Below are 15140 nucleotides of genomic sequence, written 5' to 3'. Positions count from 1 at the left end.
GCCACAACCCTCTCTCCAGGTCTAACACACAGCATGTGTTGGATGCAGCTGGGCAGCAAGTCTTCGATTACCAGTGGTTAATATATGGAGTTATAGAGCACGAAATAGGCTCTAAGTTGCTCTTTCACATATTTGAGTATGGGCCTGCATCTGAGGCCACAGCATAGAGAAACCAACTATGTGAGTTTCATGCCTAGTACAGAAATGTGGTCAGCTTGGTGCTGCCTACCATTTGTTGGAAGGCTGTTGTATCCAGAAAACTCTGGAATTGTCTCATGTCTGGAAATGCTTTCCTTTTTGGTTTAGTTGTGGTTTCTGCAAAAACTGTTACTAATTATGGTATGTTTCTTGAATGTATATTGCGAACTACTGAAGTTGTACTTCTGCATAACATTGTCTTTTTTCAGGTTGGGCAACATTCAAAGTCCATCTGGTAGGCAGAGGGTATGTTATGGGTTACTTGCAAGCATGAGAAATGCCACAGAAAAGTTTGGCCTCTCAGACTGTATCTACGCTGCTTATTAGACCAGACAGGTCATGATCTCAAGAACTGGCGTGCTATCATCCAGACTGCTTTACTGTTGCACACTCCCTACTTGGCTTTGAGCAGTGGCAGCTAGCGCTCTTCCAAGGCAATGCCCAGGAGAGGTTCTGGGGATAGCACAGCCAAGGACCATTTCCAGTAAATCAGTGTGGACAATGCCTCCCTTTTGGGGATGAAGAGGTTTTACCGTATGAACATGCTATTTCCCCTAAGGGCCAGAAAACGTGTCCTCGCCTTCTTTATTTGCTGCTATTGAAGTCTCAGTTCCAGGTCCTCTTTGGCTCTCTTGGTATACGTGAAGAAGCTTTCTCTGCTAACACAGCTGCCTGGCAGGTCCCTGTAGTTCCTAAATTGGACCATCATATGTCCTAGAGAAATGTACTGGAGATCTGGGCGCTATGAGAGTGCATCATTTCTGTCATTTAAGGAGAGTGCATAGGCCACTATGCATTGGAACAGAAGGTCTGACTTCTCTAAAGTCAAAGCAGAAGGCCTTTCTTCTCTGTTCCCATTACATTCAGCCTGTGGTTGTTGTGAGAGCTTGTTCAAATTCAAACTTCACTGGGGATATTTATTTCCAGATTATTTAAAAAGAGGTAATTTTCATACTGGGCTATTAATTTACTCTCACCTGTTCAAGAGTGTTATTGGCTGTAGGTGTGTCCAGGTGCTGCCATCTCCTGTCCAGACCACCACTGTGACCTGCTAATAACTGTCCTGTTGCTTTAGAGAAATTTAAAGGAAATTATTTTATTGCGCTCTCACTTACTCTTATGTTCCAAATCCATGCAGAGCCTTTTCATGCCCTCTTTTTTTTTATAGTCCACATCAAACAAATGATTAGTCTTGTTGGTATGACTGTCTCTTTTCCTAATGCATGTGGCTTACTGCTGCCTCTTTTCTGAGATCAGACTTGATAAAGCTATTTTGGGGTAACTGTGAGCTGAGGGCTTTCAGATCCAAACCCTAATTTTGAGGGGAATTAAAACAGCAGTACAGTTTATTGGTCGTAAATATAATTAATCGTACACAGTCAGTGGCTTTATGGACAATTGCTTATAAACTAAAGGAGAGAAATAAGAGATTGCCAGCAGCCTGGTGGCAGGGAAAGGGAGCTCAAGCTCGTCTGTAGAGGAATAAGTACTTAAAAAATTCTCATCCTTGAAATTGTTCTAAAAACAGGATGAATGTTTACAAATACAGGATTCTCAAATTTTCACCATGTTCTTCTAAGTAACCTTTAGTGTCAGTATTGTCATCTGTTTCCCATTGCACTTTCTGGGTGCGTAAGTGGGTTGCAGTTTTTAGGATGCAACCTGGCTTAGAAACTGTACTCTGCACAGCAGCAAGTGTTTTTCAAAATATAAAAGTGCTTTTCAGTGAATGATTTCAAATCATCAAAATAATAATAATGATAAAATTCATATAATAAAACTATTTGTGGAATATCCCCCTAATAAGGAAAAAAAAAAGTTATATTCTTTTAAGCTTTTTTTGGAGATTCTTCTTGGTGCCCCCCCAAATCCCAAAGTAATTGTTATCGGCATTTTTTTAATATTATTTTCCTGAAGAAATTGATTTCCACATTTGTCATCCAAAATGAGGTATTTCGAAATCTGTTATGGGGTACAGTTTGACTTCGTACACAGACGTACATTTAGTACATACATTCCAGACTCAGTTACAGTTTGCAGTACCTTGGCATTTTTTTCACTGAGATTATTTGTATGGAAATAATCTCTTTAAAGTTTGAATGCAGACTAGCGCAATTTCCATTGGGTATTTATATAAACCTACTAACAAATAGAAAAAATACGTAAATCCGTCAGATGTTCTCCTTTCTCTGCCAATGTTTTGTAGTTCAAACATAGTCATGTTTTCATAATCCTCATCTGAATTTTATATATAAGTAACTTTAACGTAATGTTATTTCCTTTAAGTCATTTATGGTAACTGAGGGATTGGCATTCATAAAGATTATGGGAGGGTCTAAATATTGCATTGACAAGGTATTCAGCTACATTTTTAGGCATCTCAAAGGTTACTTAAGGAAATGAAGATCCCAGAGGAAACATCTGAAAGACAGTTGTTGTCAGTTACAGGTGATTAGGTGCCAAATTGAAGGTTTGATTAATGTAAATACTCTTTGTTTGTTGGGGGTGGGAAAATACCTTCAATACTTAGGAGAAGGACACAGATCTTTTCTTTTGTTACAAAAGATTATATGACATTGCTATTTCTTTTTTTTTTGCTTTTCCTTATCAATTTCCTTGCTCGTAAAAGGTAGGGATCTAAACACCAAGAACAGATTCAAAATAAAATTAAGGGAAGTGGCATAGAATATTTGTCACTGTGTAATTGGGGAGTGATTGTTGTTTTGGGTTTTTTTTGTATTTCTATTAATAGAAGCCTTTTATTTAAACAATTATTTTAATTTTAGCACATAAGTCTCTCTCAGTGGATATAGTGGAAATACTCTTGAAAGTATATGCCCAAGTGTTCTGCTGGCTCAAGACCACAGTGCTCAGTGTTTTTCAGCTGTCGGCCTTAATGCAGCTATAGTTGGAAATAACACATATTCTATATATGTTCTATATATCCTGTTTGGGAAGTTGGCATCCTAGCTGAGGCAGTCGTCAGTCCCCTGTAAAGGAAAGAAAGGTTTCTGAAAAGGTACCTGTAAAAAGAGACAACAATTCCTGCATAGTGTGACAAGAGTACCATTACAGATTTGCATTATTTTTAAGTGTTTCTAATTTTTATAAAATAGGATGAAAATAATAGGTCTTACTTAAGTTTGTGTTGAATTTTTCTGATGGGAAACTGCTGCAGCTACCACTGCCTCTGGTGGCACTGTTTGTGTGCCTGAAAAAAAACAAGGACAGAAAGAAATGAAAAACCTCAAACCCTAAATGGTAGGTAGCTGAATTAATCCATCTGAAGTGTATTTCGTAGTAAGTCCATGGGTACGTGGCTAAACATTTTCACTTTATACTACACCCAAGGCATAAATAATTTTAAATGCCCCCAACTTTTTTTTTAATGCATTAGATGCTTCAGTCTGATTCATGTTTCTGATTTGGAACTTCTTCTAGGGAATATATGGCACTGTACTCCCCTGATAAGGGTCAGGAATGTCTGGTGGCTTGCTCAGGATGGTCACCTTGCTTTCACACTTTCACCGTAGAGACTTTGTCCCTTCTTCTTTTCCTCTGGGTAGCAGTATAAGCTCAAAAACATGATTCTGAAGCTAGTTTTGTTCCTTGTGTAATTCATTAATACATTTTGCATGTATAATGTAAAATGTATAATGCAGCTATTCAAAATTGGTAGTATTTTTATTATTGTACTTGTTCTGAACAGGTGTAATTTGACAGCTCGAGGTATTCCAACAGACTTTGTAGAGTAGGGGAAATAGTCTGGAAGCCATTTCACATGCCTCTCTGGTGGTTTGTGATATTTTGAATGTCAGGGAGATAAGAAAGAGTACAGAAATGAGTAAGTTTAAAAACCTGGAGAGGTAGTAGAGTGGCTTCTCAAAAGCCTGTCAGCTTCAGTTTTTGAACTAGGTTGAAATAAATTTAAATAAAATAAAAAATATCAGTCTGAACATGGTGCTGAATGTTTTGAGAAGCTCTAGTCTGATCTGCATTTTGTGTTTAGCTTTTTTATGGTACCTTTGTTAGCACAAAGTGTAGTAGATCTGTTAAGAAAACTGGATGTTGATAAAACACTGTTGGAAGACTCTAGTGAGGACCTGAACAACTTATGTATTTTAGAGCTTTAGTTTGAAGTATGTAGGTCTTGAGGTACGCTGCAGAGCTATAGCTAAATGGTTATTAGAAGTAAAGCCTCAGTGCTCGGTCTGCTTCTGAAAGCTGACTGTTTTTAGCTTGGTAAGTTTTCTTCTACTTGAATTTTATTGAGAGATCTGTCTCACATTTGTAGCGAGAGTGATTTCTGCAGCGTGGTATTTAAGGAATTGTGTGAAATGTACTAAAGAGAGGAATGTCAGGAGGCTGGGATGTACATGCCTGAGTGGAATACATCACAGAGTGTGCTGACGCTGTTTTCTTGAAATAAAATTCGTATTTGTTACTAAAGTAAACATTTTACTCAGAATCTGCCAGGAGCTTATTAGGAATGTAGGAAGTCCCTAGGCCTTGATCTTTATTATTTTTGGTCTTGAAAGCTGAGCCTATAGCAATGACTCTGGCACCAGAGGGAGCATAAAATTTCTGTAACTGTTTCTTCTCTTGCAAAGCGCTGTAAGACCGCCCCCAGGAGGAAAGGGAGCTTCATGCTGGACGTGCGCAGGCCGGCTGGAGGCTTACCTGCTCAGCAGAGAGTGCTTCGTACCATAAGGACTTGTTAGCTGTGGTCTGAAGAAAGAGGGATGAGATTTGTTGGTTCTCTTTCTATAGCTGAGCATGATTTACTTTGGATCCAGCGCTAGGAATGATCCGTTTTTCACTAATGAAGTATTTATTGCTGGTCATGAGTAGTAATATTCATTACTACTATTCTTTAATCTGTCATATTTGCAGGAAAGTAAAATGGGCTAATACTGTATTTGTATATCCCTTTTCCTGTAATCAGTTGTATACACTTTTAGTCCGAGGCTATTTAATTTTCTGAACTTAATGAATAATTTTGGTGCTAGCCAATTCTCAGTTGAAAAAGTTAGTGGCATGCATTCCCTTCCCTGCAAAAACAAATGAATCTTTTGTCTTTTAAACTCTGATTTTGTCTATTTCTTATTCTCACAGTGTTTATGGATAATTGTGAATGTTGCATAAGATTGCACGTGATTTGTTCATGTCAGACCACTTTGTAAGAGACTTGAAAGAGTCCCTGTGTGGTCCCAGAAGGCTATTTTTTTCTTCAGTTCAACAGAAGACAAGCAAGACTTTCACAGTCAAACCCTGTAGGAAGCTTGCAGAATCAGGAGGATTTCTGTGTAATATCCTAAAGACAGGAGTTGAAAATTACTACTTTACAAATAGCTTTGCTCTCTGCTTTGGAAAGGCTGACCTGCTGCATGCCGAACTCTGCAGAGATTACCTCCGCATGATCTTAGACCAGATTTCTCATCTTTTATTTTTTATTAAGACCTTTTTAATACTAATGGCTATCATCCTCTGTAAGGAAACTAATGGGTTTTGTTTAAATAATTGGGCTTTGCTTTTATTTTTGTATTTCTTGTATGTGCAGAAATCCATTGTTCAGGGGTTTTTTTACATGAACTGATTTCCCCCCCCCCCCCTTTTTTTTTTTTTTTTTTGGAGCCAGATAGCTGGATAGAAATACCTGGAATTTATGACCCATTTTGTCCCATGTCCTATTCCACCCCCCACCCCCATCTAAATTAATGATCAATTTACTTCTGCAACACTGATGCAGTGTTTTTCCCTTATGAAAATGGAAATCTAATGAAACCTTTTATTTCATGGAATTAAATGATTGCTACAAAGTACTTCTAAATACAGGGTGATAGCACCAAGGAAGTTTAGTTGTTATCTGTCATTTAAGTAACGTTTTCTCTCCAGATTTTTCTCAGCTGACCGTTTTCTTTGGGTTTTTTGTGGTAGAATTTGAAGCTCAGAAGAGTAACTTATAGCACAGAACGAAAAGTTGTTCTACATGATGTGTAGAATCAGAGATTCAGTGAGATTAAAACAGCTTCCCATTCTAGACCATCAGTGCCTTTATTTAAAAGTAGCTGACAGTAGTAGAGCAGGTGGTTGACTTAAATACTAAAGTGAAATTGCTATAGTTGCCTGTGTTATTTCTTTTTGGTGAAGGTAGTTAAGAGCTGTCTGTAAAATACTGGTTACATTATGGCTGGCCCAGTGCCAAAGCCAGCAGCTATAAAGCTATGTGCAGCTATTGTATTAGAAAGAAAAATTACTGCATAATTACCACTTCAGCTGTGTACATTTTTAGTTGATTAAAATGATGATAAAAAGTGTGAAATGTGTTTTGTTTTCCTTTTCTTGTGGCTTTGTGGCAAGGAGTATTTAAGCAAATAGCTATGATGGGAGGTCATTCTATGGGTAGAATAAAGTGGGAACATTTGAAATACCATTCATTTCAAATTAAGTTCAATCGTCAGTGGCAAATCCATGGTTCGTCTTAGACCGTTGTCAACTTTTTGTAATATTCATGTGCTTTTCTTTTCTTTCATGGAGGTTCTCCTGAGGTGTTAGACAAACATCTTTCCTATTCCTTTTTTATTCCTTTTCAGCTAGAACCCATTGCAGAGTGAATTTTGAAGAATTCCTTTTTCTTTCTGAAGACCCTTATTTTTACTGCTTGAATCCTGGTTAAAATCCCATTTGTTTGTAATGATCTTGTTAATTGAAACAAGTAGGAAAACAAATCCTTGAGATTTGTGCCAACGTTGTCAGATATCTGTCTAGTGACAGGTCATTCTGTCATATATCATTATCAAGCAGTCGGTGAGCCTGTACTCAGTAGCCACAAGTGACAAAACAGAAGAGTATAGATTTGGCCTCTAAGGCTATGGAATCACTACCTCCTATGAGTTGATTAACATGCTAATAAATCTGTTTCTCGTTTGTCTCCCCCCTCCTCCAGTGAACATTTGTCGTGTGCCTTCACATTCTTTCTTCACGGGGAAAGCAATGTGTGCACAAGTGTGGAGATTGCTCAACACCAGCCGATCTACCTGATCAACGAAGAGCATATCCATATGGCCCAGTCCTCACCCTCACCGTTCCAAGGTAAGTGAGCGGGATTTGGAACTTCGTGTGCTTAATCTCACTTCTGTGTGGCAGGGACTTCGTTCCTGGTGACGTTATCTTCAGAGGTGAATAAAGTAAGATTAAGTAACTCTTTAGATGGGTTAAATTTCTGTTCAGGAAGTTGTGGACGTAAGGGAAAACGTTGTTAGGACTTCAACACTACAGCCAGCCATAAATGGTACGGGAATTTTCCAGAGCTTCCTATTCATTAACGTTGTTTTTAAAGGTACATGCATATACTAAATAAAACAAAGAAATTCATCATTTTTGTTTAAAAAGACTTATTATTTAAGAAAGTGAGTGCACTGATTTGATTTTCTTACATGGTGTCTAGGTCAGTGGGCTCAAATCTGTAACTTCAATGCTACGTGAATACAAATATTGAGCTTATCTAATTCAGGAGTACTTTTCATTCGTAGATTGTCAATTATTTTGTTTAAAAAAAAAAAATTATGCGTGTGTGAAAATGTGTCAGAAACAATGAAAAACTTGAAGTATCTGTGACTATTTATTTGCCAGTGTAAGAAATTAGGGGTTTACAGAATTAAGTTAGTGGCTTATTAAATTCATGATGCAATTGTGGTGCAATGCTCTACATAAAAAAAATTTAAGAATATTTGAGTCATTGAGTTATACTGTCTTTACTACAGTCTAAATTATGATTTCAAAGAAATTAAAGCAAGAAATCTTTATAAAATTAAACATACAGTAAAGAAACAGCCAGAGACTTATGAGTATTTATAGAGACATTAATTTATAGAAGCTTTATTGAAAACCATTTTGTTTCTAGATATAAAGTTTTGACAGAGGCTCAGACACTTAAATCCTAGAAGGTTTTATTTCAGTGAGCTAAATTCATTACTCTCTCAAATCAAATATGACTAAAAGCAAAACTGAGTCTGATTGGAAATACCTGTTGTTGAGCAACTAGTTCTCCTTGTTTGTCATGACTGTAGTCTTCTTCATATATTGTTATCTCTATCCTCTTTAACGCTGAGAAGTCTCTAGTACCATATGTTCCTGGTAAAAACCCTATTGTTGAATATCTATCCTCTATTACTTCCATGTATGGTCATCCCTTTGCCATAGCGAATGCTGTTTCAGTACACTTAGATTAGTTCATTGTGGAAATTATGAAACTATACTGCAAAAAGGTCCATTTTTAGCTCAGTAAGGATGGCTGTACAGGAAGCTAGTGCAGCGTAATGTAGCTTTAAATTCACACCCTTACCTGATTTTCCGGTAGCTTTCCCCTGAAGACAGATCCTTAAATCAGCATGCGAATGGAACAGTGACTCAAGCTAGAGAGGCAGGGACTGGCTGATACATAGTTGAAATGTGCATACTGTAGGGACTGTTGTTTCTTACTTTGCAGTTTTGGTGAGTCCTTATGGTTTAAATGGTACACTCACGGGCCAGTCATATAAGATGTCAGACCCAGCGACTCGTAAATTGATGGAGGAATGGCAGTATTTTTACCCTATGGTGCTGAAGAAAAAAGAAGGCATGAAAGAGGAAGAAGAGTTGGGATACGACAACGATTTCCCTGTGGCAGTTGAAGTCATTGTCGGTAGGTTTCAGTATTCTGCCTGAAGGATTATTTTCCTCCACATGATTGGGGAAAAAAAAAATCTAATTAATCAGAAATAGCCATTATAATTTTCCTATCTTCTCTTGTAGCTCTCTTGACACTGGAACATCTGACTAGTTATCTTGCCTCAAGCTTCTGTACTCCCTGTATCCCACATGCTATTATTCACAGTATCAAGCTACTTGTTTCAGCTCTGTACTGGGTATAGAGGGTTAGATGTATATTAATATATGAAATTCCTTAGCTCTTTATATTTCAGATAATATGTTTTGTCTAACTGACATTGAAAACAAGTTGAAGGAGCTAGGGCTGCTGAAGATTATCAGGTATATTTAAGACTTCTGTTTTTCCCTTTCTTTGTAGGTGGTGTAAGGATGGTATATCCTTCAGCCTTTGTTCTCATCTCCCAGAGTGACATCCCCATGTCACAGAACGCTGCCAATACTGGAGGCCATATAAATGTGGGACAGCAGGGGCTTGGAAGCGTGAAAGATCCTGCTAGTACCTGTGGGATGCCACTCACTCCACCCACTTCTCCAGAGCAGGCCGTTATGGGTAAGAAATAAACTTAGGAGGCTGGAGTCAGTCTTTCATTTTTGAATAGCTCATGACAAGTGAGGATAAGTATGTGAACAGTAGCAGATTAAAGACAGACAATAGACTGACAGTTAGGACAGGACGTTTTCTGTAGGTCTGTGGTAAATGAAAGCCAATGCTTTAAACACCCCTGAAGAAGGCACACCTTTAAACAAAACTTTGTGAATTCAGTTAAGCTCCATTTTCTATAACTGCATTATCTTTGTGCAGTAGTGCAAATACCCGAGGGACTAGATTCGGACAGTGTTTTAGGCAGATTTTGCCAGTGTTTATGAAGTGTTGGTTTTCTTGTGTTGGGATGGGAGGAGGGTGTTGATTCATTGTGGTACGAGAGTACAGTGAACATACAAGAGTATGTAGCTCTTTTTGTAAAGAGCTAGAAATACAGCACTTAACTAAGCATTTGTGTTGGTATAATAAAAATTTGCAAATGCTAGCTACTCTTTTTGCCCAACACAGTTGGGTTTTAATTAAGGGCCATTCAAAAGAAATGTGTAAGTCTCTGGAATTGCTAAGAAGGAGCTGGACTTCCCAAATGAGATCTGGCATAGGCTTGCGTCATATGCAGATGGAAAACAGAGTGCTGCGTAATATTTGCAAGTTAGTTACGTGTTTTGTCTGGGTACAGTATGCCCCTTCCAAATATTTAGATCCATAGTAGTTCTAATCTCAGAAGCCATCCTAATGCTTGGTATGTGGGGTACTAGATCCTTAATATCTTGCTTTGTTGAAATGAATATGTATATGCTGTTGCTCCTCAGAAATAAAAATAAATATCTATAACCTGTCATCATCTGGAATACAGACAAGACCTTAAGATTAGTTGCTGTCAGTGTGGTTATGCAGTAACAAATTCAGCACTGCAATTTCAAATGAGAACTAAGGAACAGAGGAGTCAAACGTCTGTTTGAGCGCAAACTTCTAAGATAATAAAGTAAAAAAAAGAAATCTGATACAGAAAAAAGAAATTCAGTGATCCCCCCCCCCAAATGTTTTGAAGGCATGTTTATAAGTAATTTTTTTTTTCTGTGTAGATTGTCTTCTGAACTTGCTTTTTACAGACTTGCCAGTTACTAAGAGAATTACAAGATAGTTGAGGTTGGAAGGAACCTCCGGAGATTGTCTTATCCTTCTGCTCAAAGCAGGGTCAGGTAGAGCAAGTTGCTCAGGACATTGTCCAATCAGGTTTTGAATATCTCCAAGGGCAGAGACTCCACAGCCTCTCTGGGCAACCTGTTTGAATGGCTGACCACCTTCACAGAAAAAAGTTCGTTCTTATGGTTAAATGGAATTTCCTGTATTTCAATTTATGCCTGTCGCCTCTTATCCTTTCACTGGATACCACTGGTTATATCCTCTCTATTTTCTCTGTCAAGTATTTGTATACATTGATAAGATTCCTCCCCCAGCTTTCTCAGCCTCTCCTTGTAACCTTTATTAATAATAATTTCACGAGCATGTTTTATGCTTTGCAAATGACTATTATTTGGAATTGAATTCTCAATTCACAGAACATTGTCTGACTTGAGTCACATTAGCAAAATCATTAGAGACCACTCATCACTGGGCAACCTCCTTCTGCTTGAACTTGTACTTTGTTTGAACTTGTTGATTAGCACTTCCCAAATTTCACAGAGCAATAGAAGTGTCAAAGACATGAAGTTTTGTGAGACTGTGCAGCCAGCTGGGGATAAAGAATCCTTGCTATACCCTCACTGAGCTCTAAATAGTTACGAAGCTAACTTAGCCTTTATTAGATAGCTCTGTCACATCAAGAGGATCAGTCTTGATGCAAAGCCAAATAAAACTAATCATCAGTGGCTTCATTGCCATGGAAGTACTTGTCTGGATTCACTTGTCCATGAACAGTGTCTGTACATGAAGACAATCAAAGTATTTAGTATTTACTGCTAATAATATAGATTGTGAGATTTAAATTCACTTTGAATAGTGTTTTTCAAGGCAACTGATAGTTAAAATAACCAAAAAGCTTATTAGTAACTAACTGAAGCAAGACAATCGACTTCTAAATAACAATCTCTATTGAAGTATTGATGCATATTTTAATGTGCTGTTGCATTTTTAAATTTTTCAGATCCCTGTTAAACTTGTACAATATCACAAGGGGATTCCATTTTAGAATATTTATAAACTATTAATATCTAAAAAGTGTTCATATTGTCCAATCTGGCAGTCACACTTTCTGTTTGATCTCTCCTATTGTTTGAGGGCAATATGAAATTGTATCGGAGGGTGCCTCTCCAATGAACAATGAAAGGATTCTTTTAAAATGGTGTATGATATAATAGAAAGGACCTTGAAAAATTGGAGAAATGCATTGCAAAAACATGTCATACAGTTCAGAATCAGTAAATGGGAGACGTAAACTGGATTAGTCTGAGGCACACGAATAATACTTCAGTTCTGCCCTATACTAGTAAAAATGTGGTTGTAGTACCATGTTCAGTTTTGAACACTTGAAGATGTGGATGGATTGGATGGAGTCCAGAAAAGTGCAGTGAGAATGATTATAGATTCTGCAAACAGGACCTACAGGAAATATGGAAAGAATTGAGGTTGTTTAGTCTAGAGAAGAGAAGTTTGAAGGAGAGATGGTATAACAGTCTTCAGAGACATAAAAGGAGAAAAAGAATAATCTTTTCTCTGCAGCCAATATGTAATGAACCTAAACTGGAGCAAAGCAAAACTAGGTTAAACATGAGGAAAAGCTTTCTCTGAGGAAGGATAATGAAATGTTAGAATGAATTGGGGGGTGGGAAGCTACAGAATTTTTATTAGCAGAGAGGAGGGTGGGTTGTTGGGGTTTTGGGGGTTTTTTTTTGGGGGGTGGTGGTGTTTGTTTTTAAAAAACAGGTTAGTCAAATATGTTGGTCCAGCTCTGAAGCAGGGGATGGACTAGATGATCTCTTCAGGTCTCTTTCAACCATATTTTCCATGATTGTGTCTGAAATATGTGACGAAACAAATGGCTACTGAAATTAGGAAATGGCATTTTTCATGTGTAGAAACAGGCTGCGGCCGTAGGGATAGTGAAGTGACCTCTGGTGAGGGGCTGCTTGTGTCCTCCAGTATTTATACCATTATATGACATAGTTGTTTGTGTGTGTTCCAGTATGTTGTCAGTGATTTTCATGAATAAAAACTAGCGTCAGTATATGAGGACAAAATGTTTTTGCCTGCTGTGAAGTTCTGTTTCATGTTATGCCATGTATTGCTGTATACTATATAGTACAAAAATATTACAGAATTTTGGAAGACAATAATTAATGTGCTCAAATGTAACTTGAAAGCTCTGGTAGCTCCTTGGTTATCCTCTCATACCTCCTATTCTTCCCTTTCCATCATACTTTTTTTTTCCTGGCTGTTGTAACTGTCCTGCTATTGACGTATGCGACGTGTATGTGCCCACATTATGTTTGTTTATACACACACATTCCTTCCTGCCTCCCCCAAAGGAGGACAGATTTGCTAATTCTGCAGTTTTGACCTGTTTTTTTGATCGTCTGTCAAGTTCACAATGTTGTAGAACATTTGAAAGCCAGTGAAATAAATTGTTAGAGCCACAAACCTCAGTATCTCTAGGGTTTCATGGTTTTGACTGCCTCTTTTTTTTTTTTTTTTTAATTAGAATTCTTTACAAAAAGAGAATCAGGGAAGGTCTAACTGGAGAAAAAAAATATATAAGCATGAAGAATCAAAGAAGATACAGGGTTAGGCAGCTTGTGCACAATTTTAAAAGTTGTGTTTTGAAAGTCACCTAACAGAAATCAGCAGAATTACCTTGTTAGATGCAGTGATGTATAGCAGTGAATCCTTTCAGCGTTTTGTTCTTAAGGCTTCTTAAATTGCGTCAGGCAGAAGGACGAAGTGTTCTGTACACTGATTTGACCTTGTTAAAATGCGGCATATCCTTACTTACTTCTCCATCCAGAGCACAGAGTGGTGTTACTCAGTCACCAGGCAAAATGAACCTAAAGCTCCCTCTACTGTTGTAGTTTGTGTTTGTAAAGATGACTGTGTTAGATTTCAGTTAATCTAAAACAAAAACATATTTCATAGTAGAAAAAGAACCATCTGCTTATACAATAGCTGGTAAGGTTTCTGCATCACAGACAGAAAGAAATGAAGTGCAGAACGTAAATCAGAGTTCTCAGGCTATTAACATGTTGAAGTAATAACTTCATTTGTTATCTCTTTGATAATCATACAGCATTACTGAGAACCTCACATATTATGTCAATAGTCTAAACTAATGATCAACTGTTGAACAGTTTTTGTAGTAGTATACATCTCAACTGTAAGATTTTACCAAAGCAAGTTTTGATTCTGATATTTCAATTCAAGCATATTATAAAGAAATAGCATCACACTAATCCATTCATTTCTTCAGTGAGGTTTTATCTTGAGTATAAAGAACTGATTCTTGCTTTGAAATAGTCTACATAAATTACTGGGTTTCTTCATAGATGCTTTCTTCTTCTTCTTTTAGAACCATCCATATTATAATAAATCTAGTCTTTAAAGCAACTTACCGAAGACTATATCAATTCAAGTTTAACTTCTGGGATAAGTGGGGAAAAAACTCTATCTGCACTGTTTCTTAGTGATTCAATACAAAGCTGTAGGGGGCCATCTAAACTACCTCCATTTAAGCGGCAGAGTATATTATCTCACATGAGGTACAGTACTCACACAACTGTATAGCACATGTACCTGCTATAACCTAGTGCCATCTTTGTTACCCCAAAGACAAGTCTTGCTTTGAAATGTAGTTTAGTCAGTCTTTTGTAATGAAGCTTTAAGCATTTTGTAGTGAACGTGAACATCTGCGTAGTCAGCAGCTTTATAAGAGAGGAAAGTCTTTTCAGGAAAAAGTATCAAATGTGAATATTAAGAACAGCTGTAACATTAATGCTTAATTTATATTGCAGGAGAAAGTGGATGCTCTCAGAGCAATATTAGCCATTCAGCTGTACAGGAGGGGACAGTCAGTGTACACAGTCCAAAGAAATCAGGCAAGATTACACCAAAATTTCACAGTCATATGGTTCACCGTGTCTGGAAGGAATGCATTCTCAACAGGTCGCAGTCCAAGTAAGGCAGTAGTCCTGGTGTTTTTTGTTTGTTAATAACACATAATATATTTAAAATTGTAGTAGTTTTGCCTTAGATAATGTTATTCCTCACAGAATTCTTTTGCCACTAGTCAAAGCTAATGATGCAGAACAGCATTATCAAAGAATATTTGTTACTGTGTTCAGCTGAAAACTCCTAACGCTTAGCATTGTATTTGCGGTTGTGTATCTTAATTGTGACAGTCTTTTGAGGTTACAAATCTATAATATGTGCCTTCAGCTAGATGCTTTCAGATTTATTGATTGCAGTTTCTAGCTCCAGTTGTAGTTACTAGACTGAAAGTTGGGTGGCTGAAGAATAGTATATATTTGATATTTAGAACTCCAAGGGTAATATTTGTAAAGCATTCTATTACATGTGTTGGACTAAAATGCCAATCGACAAGGATACGGTAAAGTCTTGTTGTTAGTATCATAGGCCTTTATTACTGGAGATTTAAACTATATTCATGGCGTGGTGTGCCATGAAATCTTTATTTTTCACT

The 15140-nt window shown here is 37.3% G+C and overlaps 1 protein-coding gene across 1 annotated transcript in view; it reads left to right on the top strand.

Moving 5' to 3' along the window:
• The window catches only part of MED13L (mediator complex subunit 13-like), a 195119-nt gene that overhangs the window by 133542 nt on the left and 46437 nt on the right, over window positions 1–15140 (top strand). Inside the window, 4 exon segments of the mRNA XM_009320204.1 lie at window positions 7145–7290; window positions 8687–8881; window positions 9266–9457; window positions 14452–14614. Of these exon segments, the coding sequence (XP_009318479.1) occupies window positions 7145–7290; window positions 8687–8881; window positions 9266–9457; window positions 14452–14614 (696 nt within the window).

This window comes from Pygoscelis adeliae, unplaced genomic scaffold (genome assembly GCF_000699105.1).
Source record: "Pygoscelis adeliae isolate BGI_AS28 unplaced genomic scaffold, ASM69910v1 Scaffold483, whole genome shotgun sequence".
In the NCBI taxonomy this organism is placed as follows: domain Eukaryota; kingdom Metazoa; phylum Chordata; class Aves; order Sphenisciformes; family Spheniscidae; genus Pygoscelis; species Pygoscelis adeliae.
Note: the sequence above shows the minus strand (reverse complement) of the source record. Positions and strands in the feature narration are given on the sequence as shown.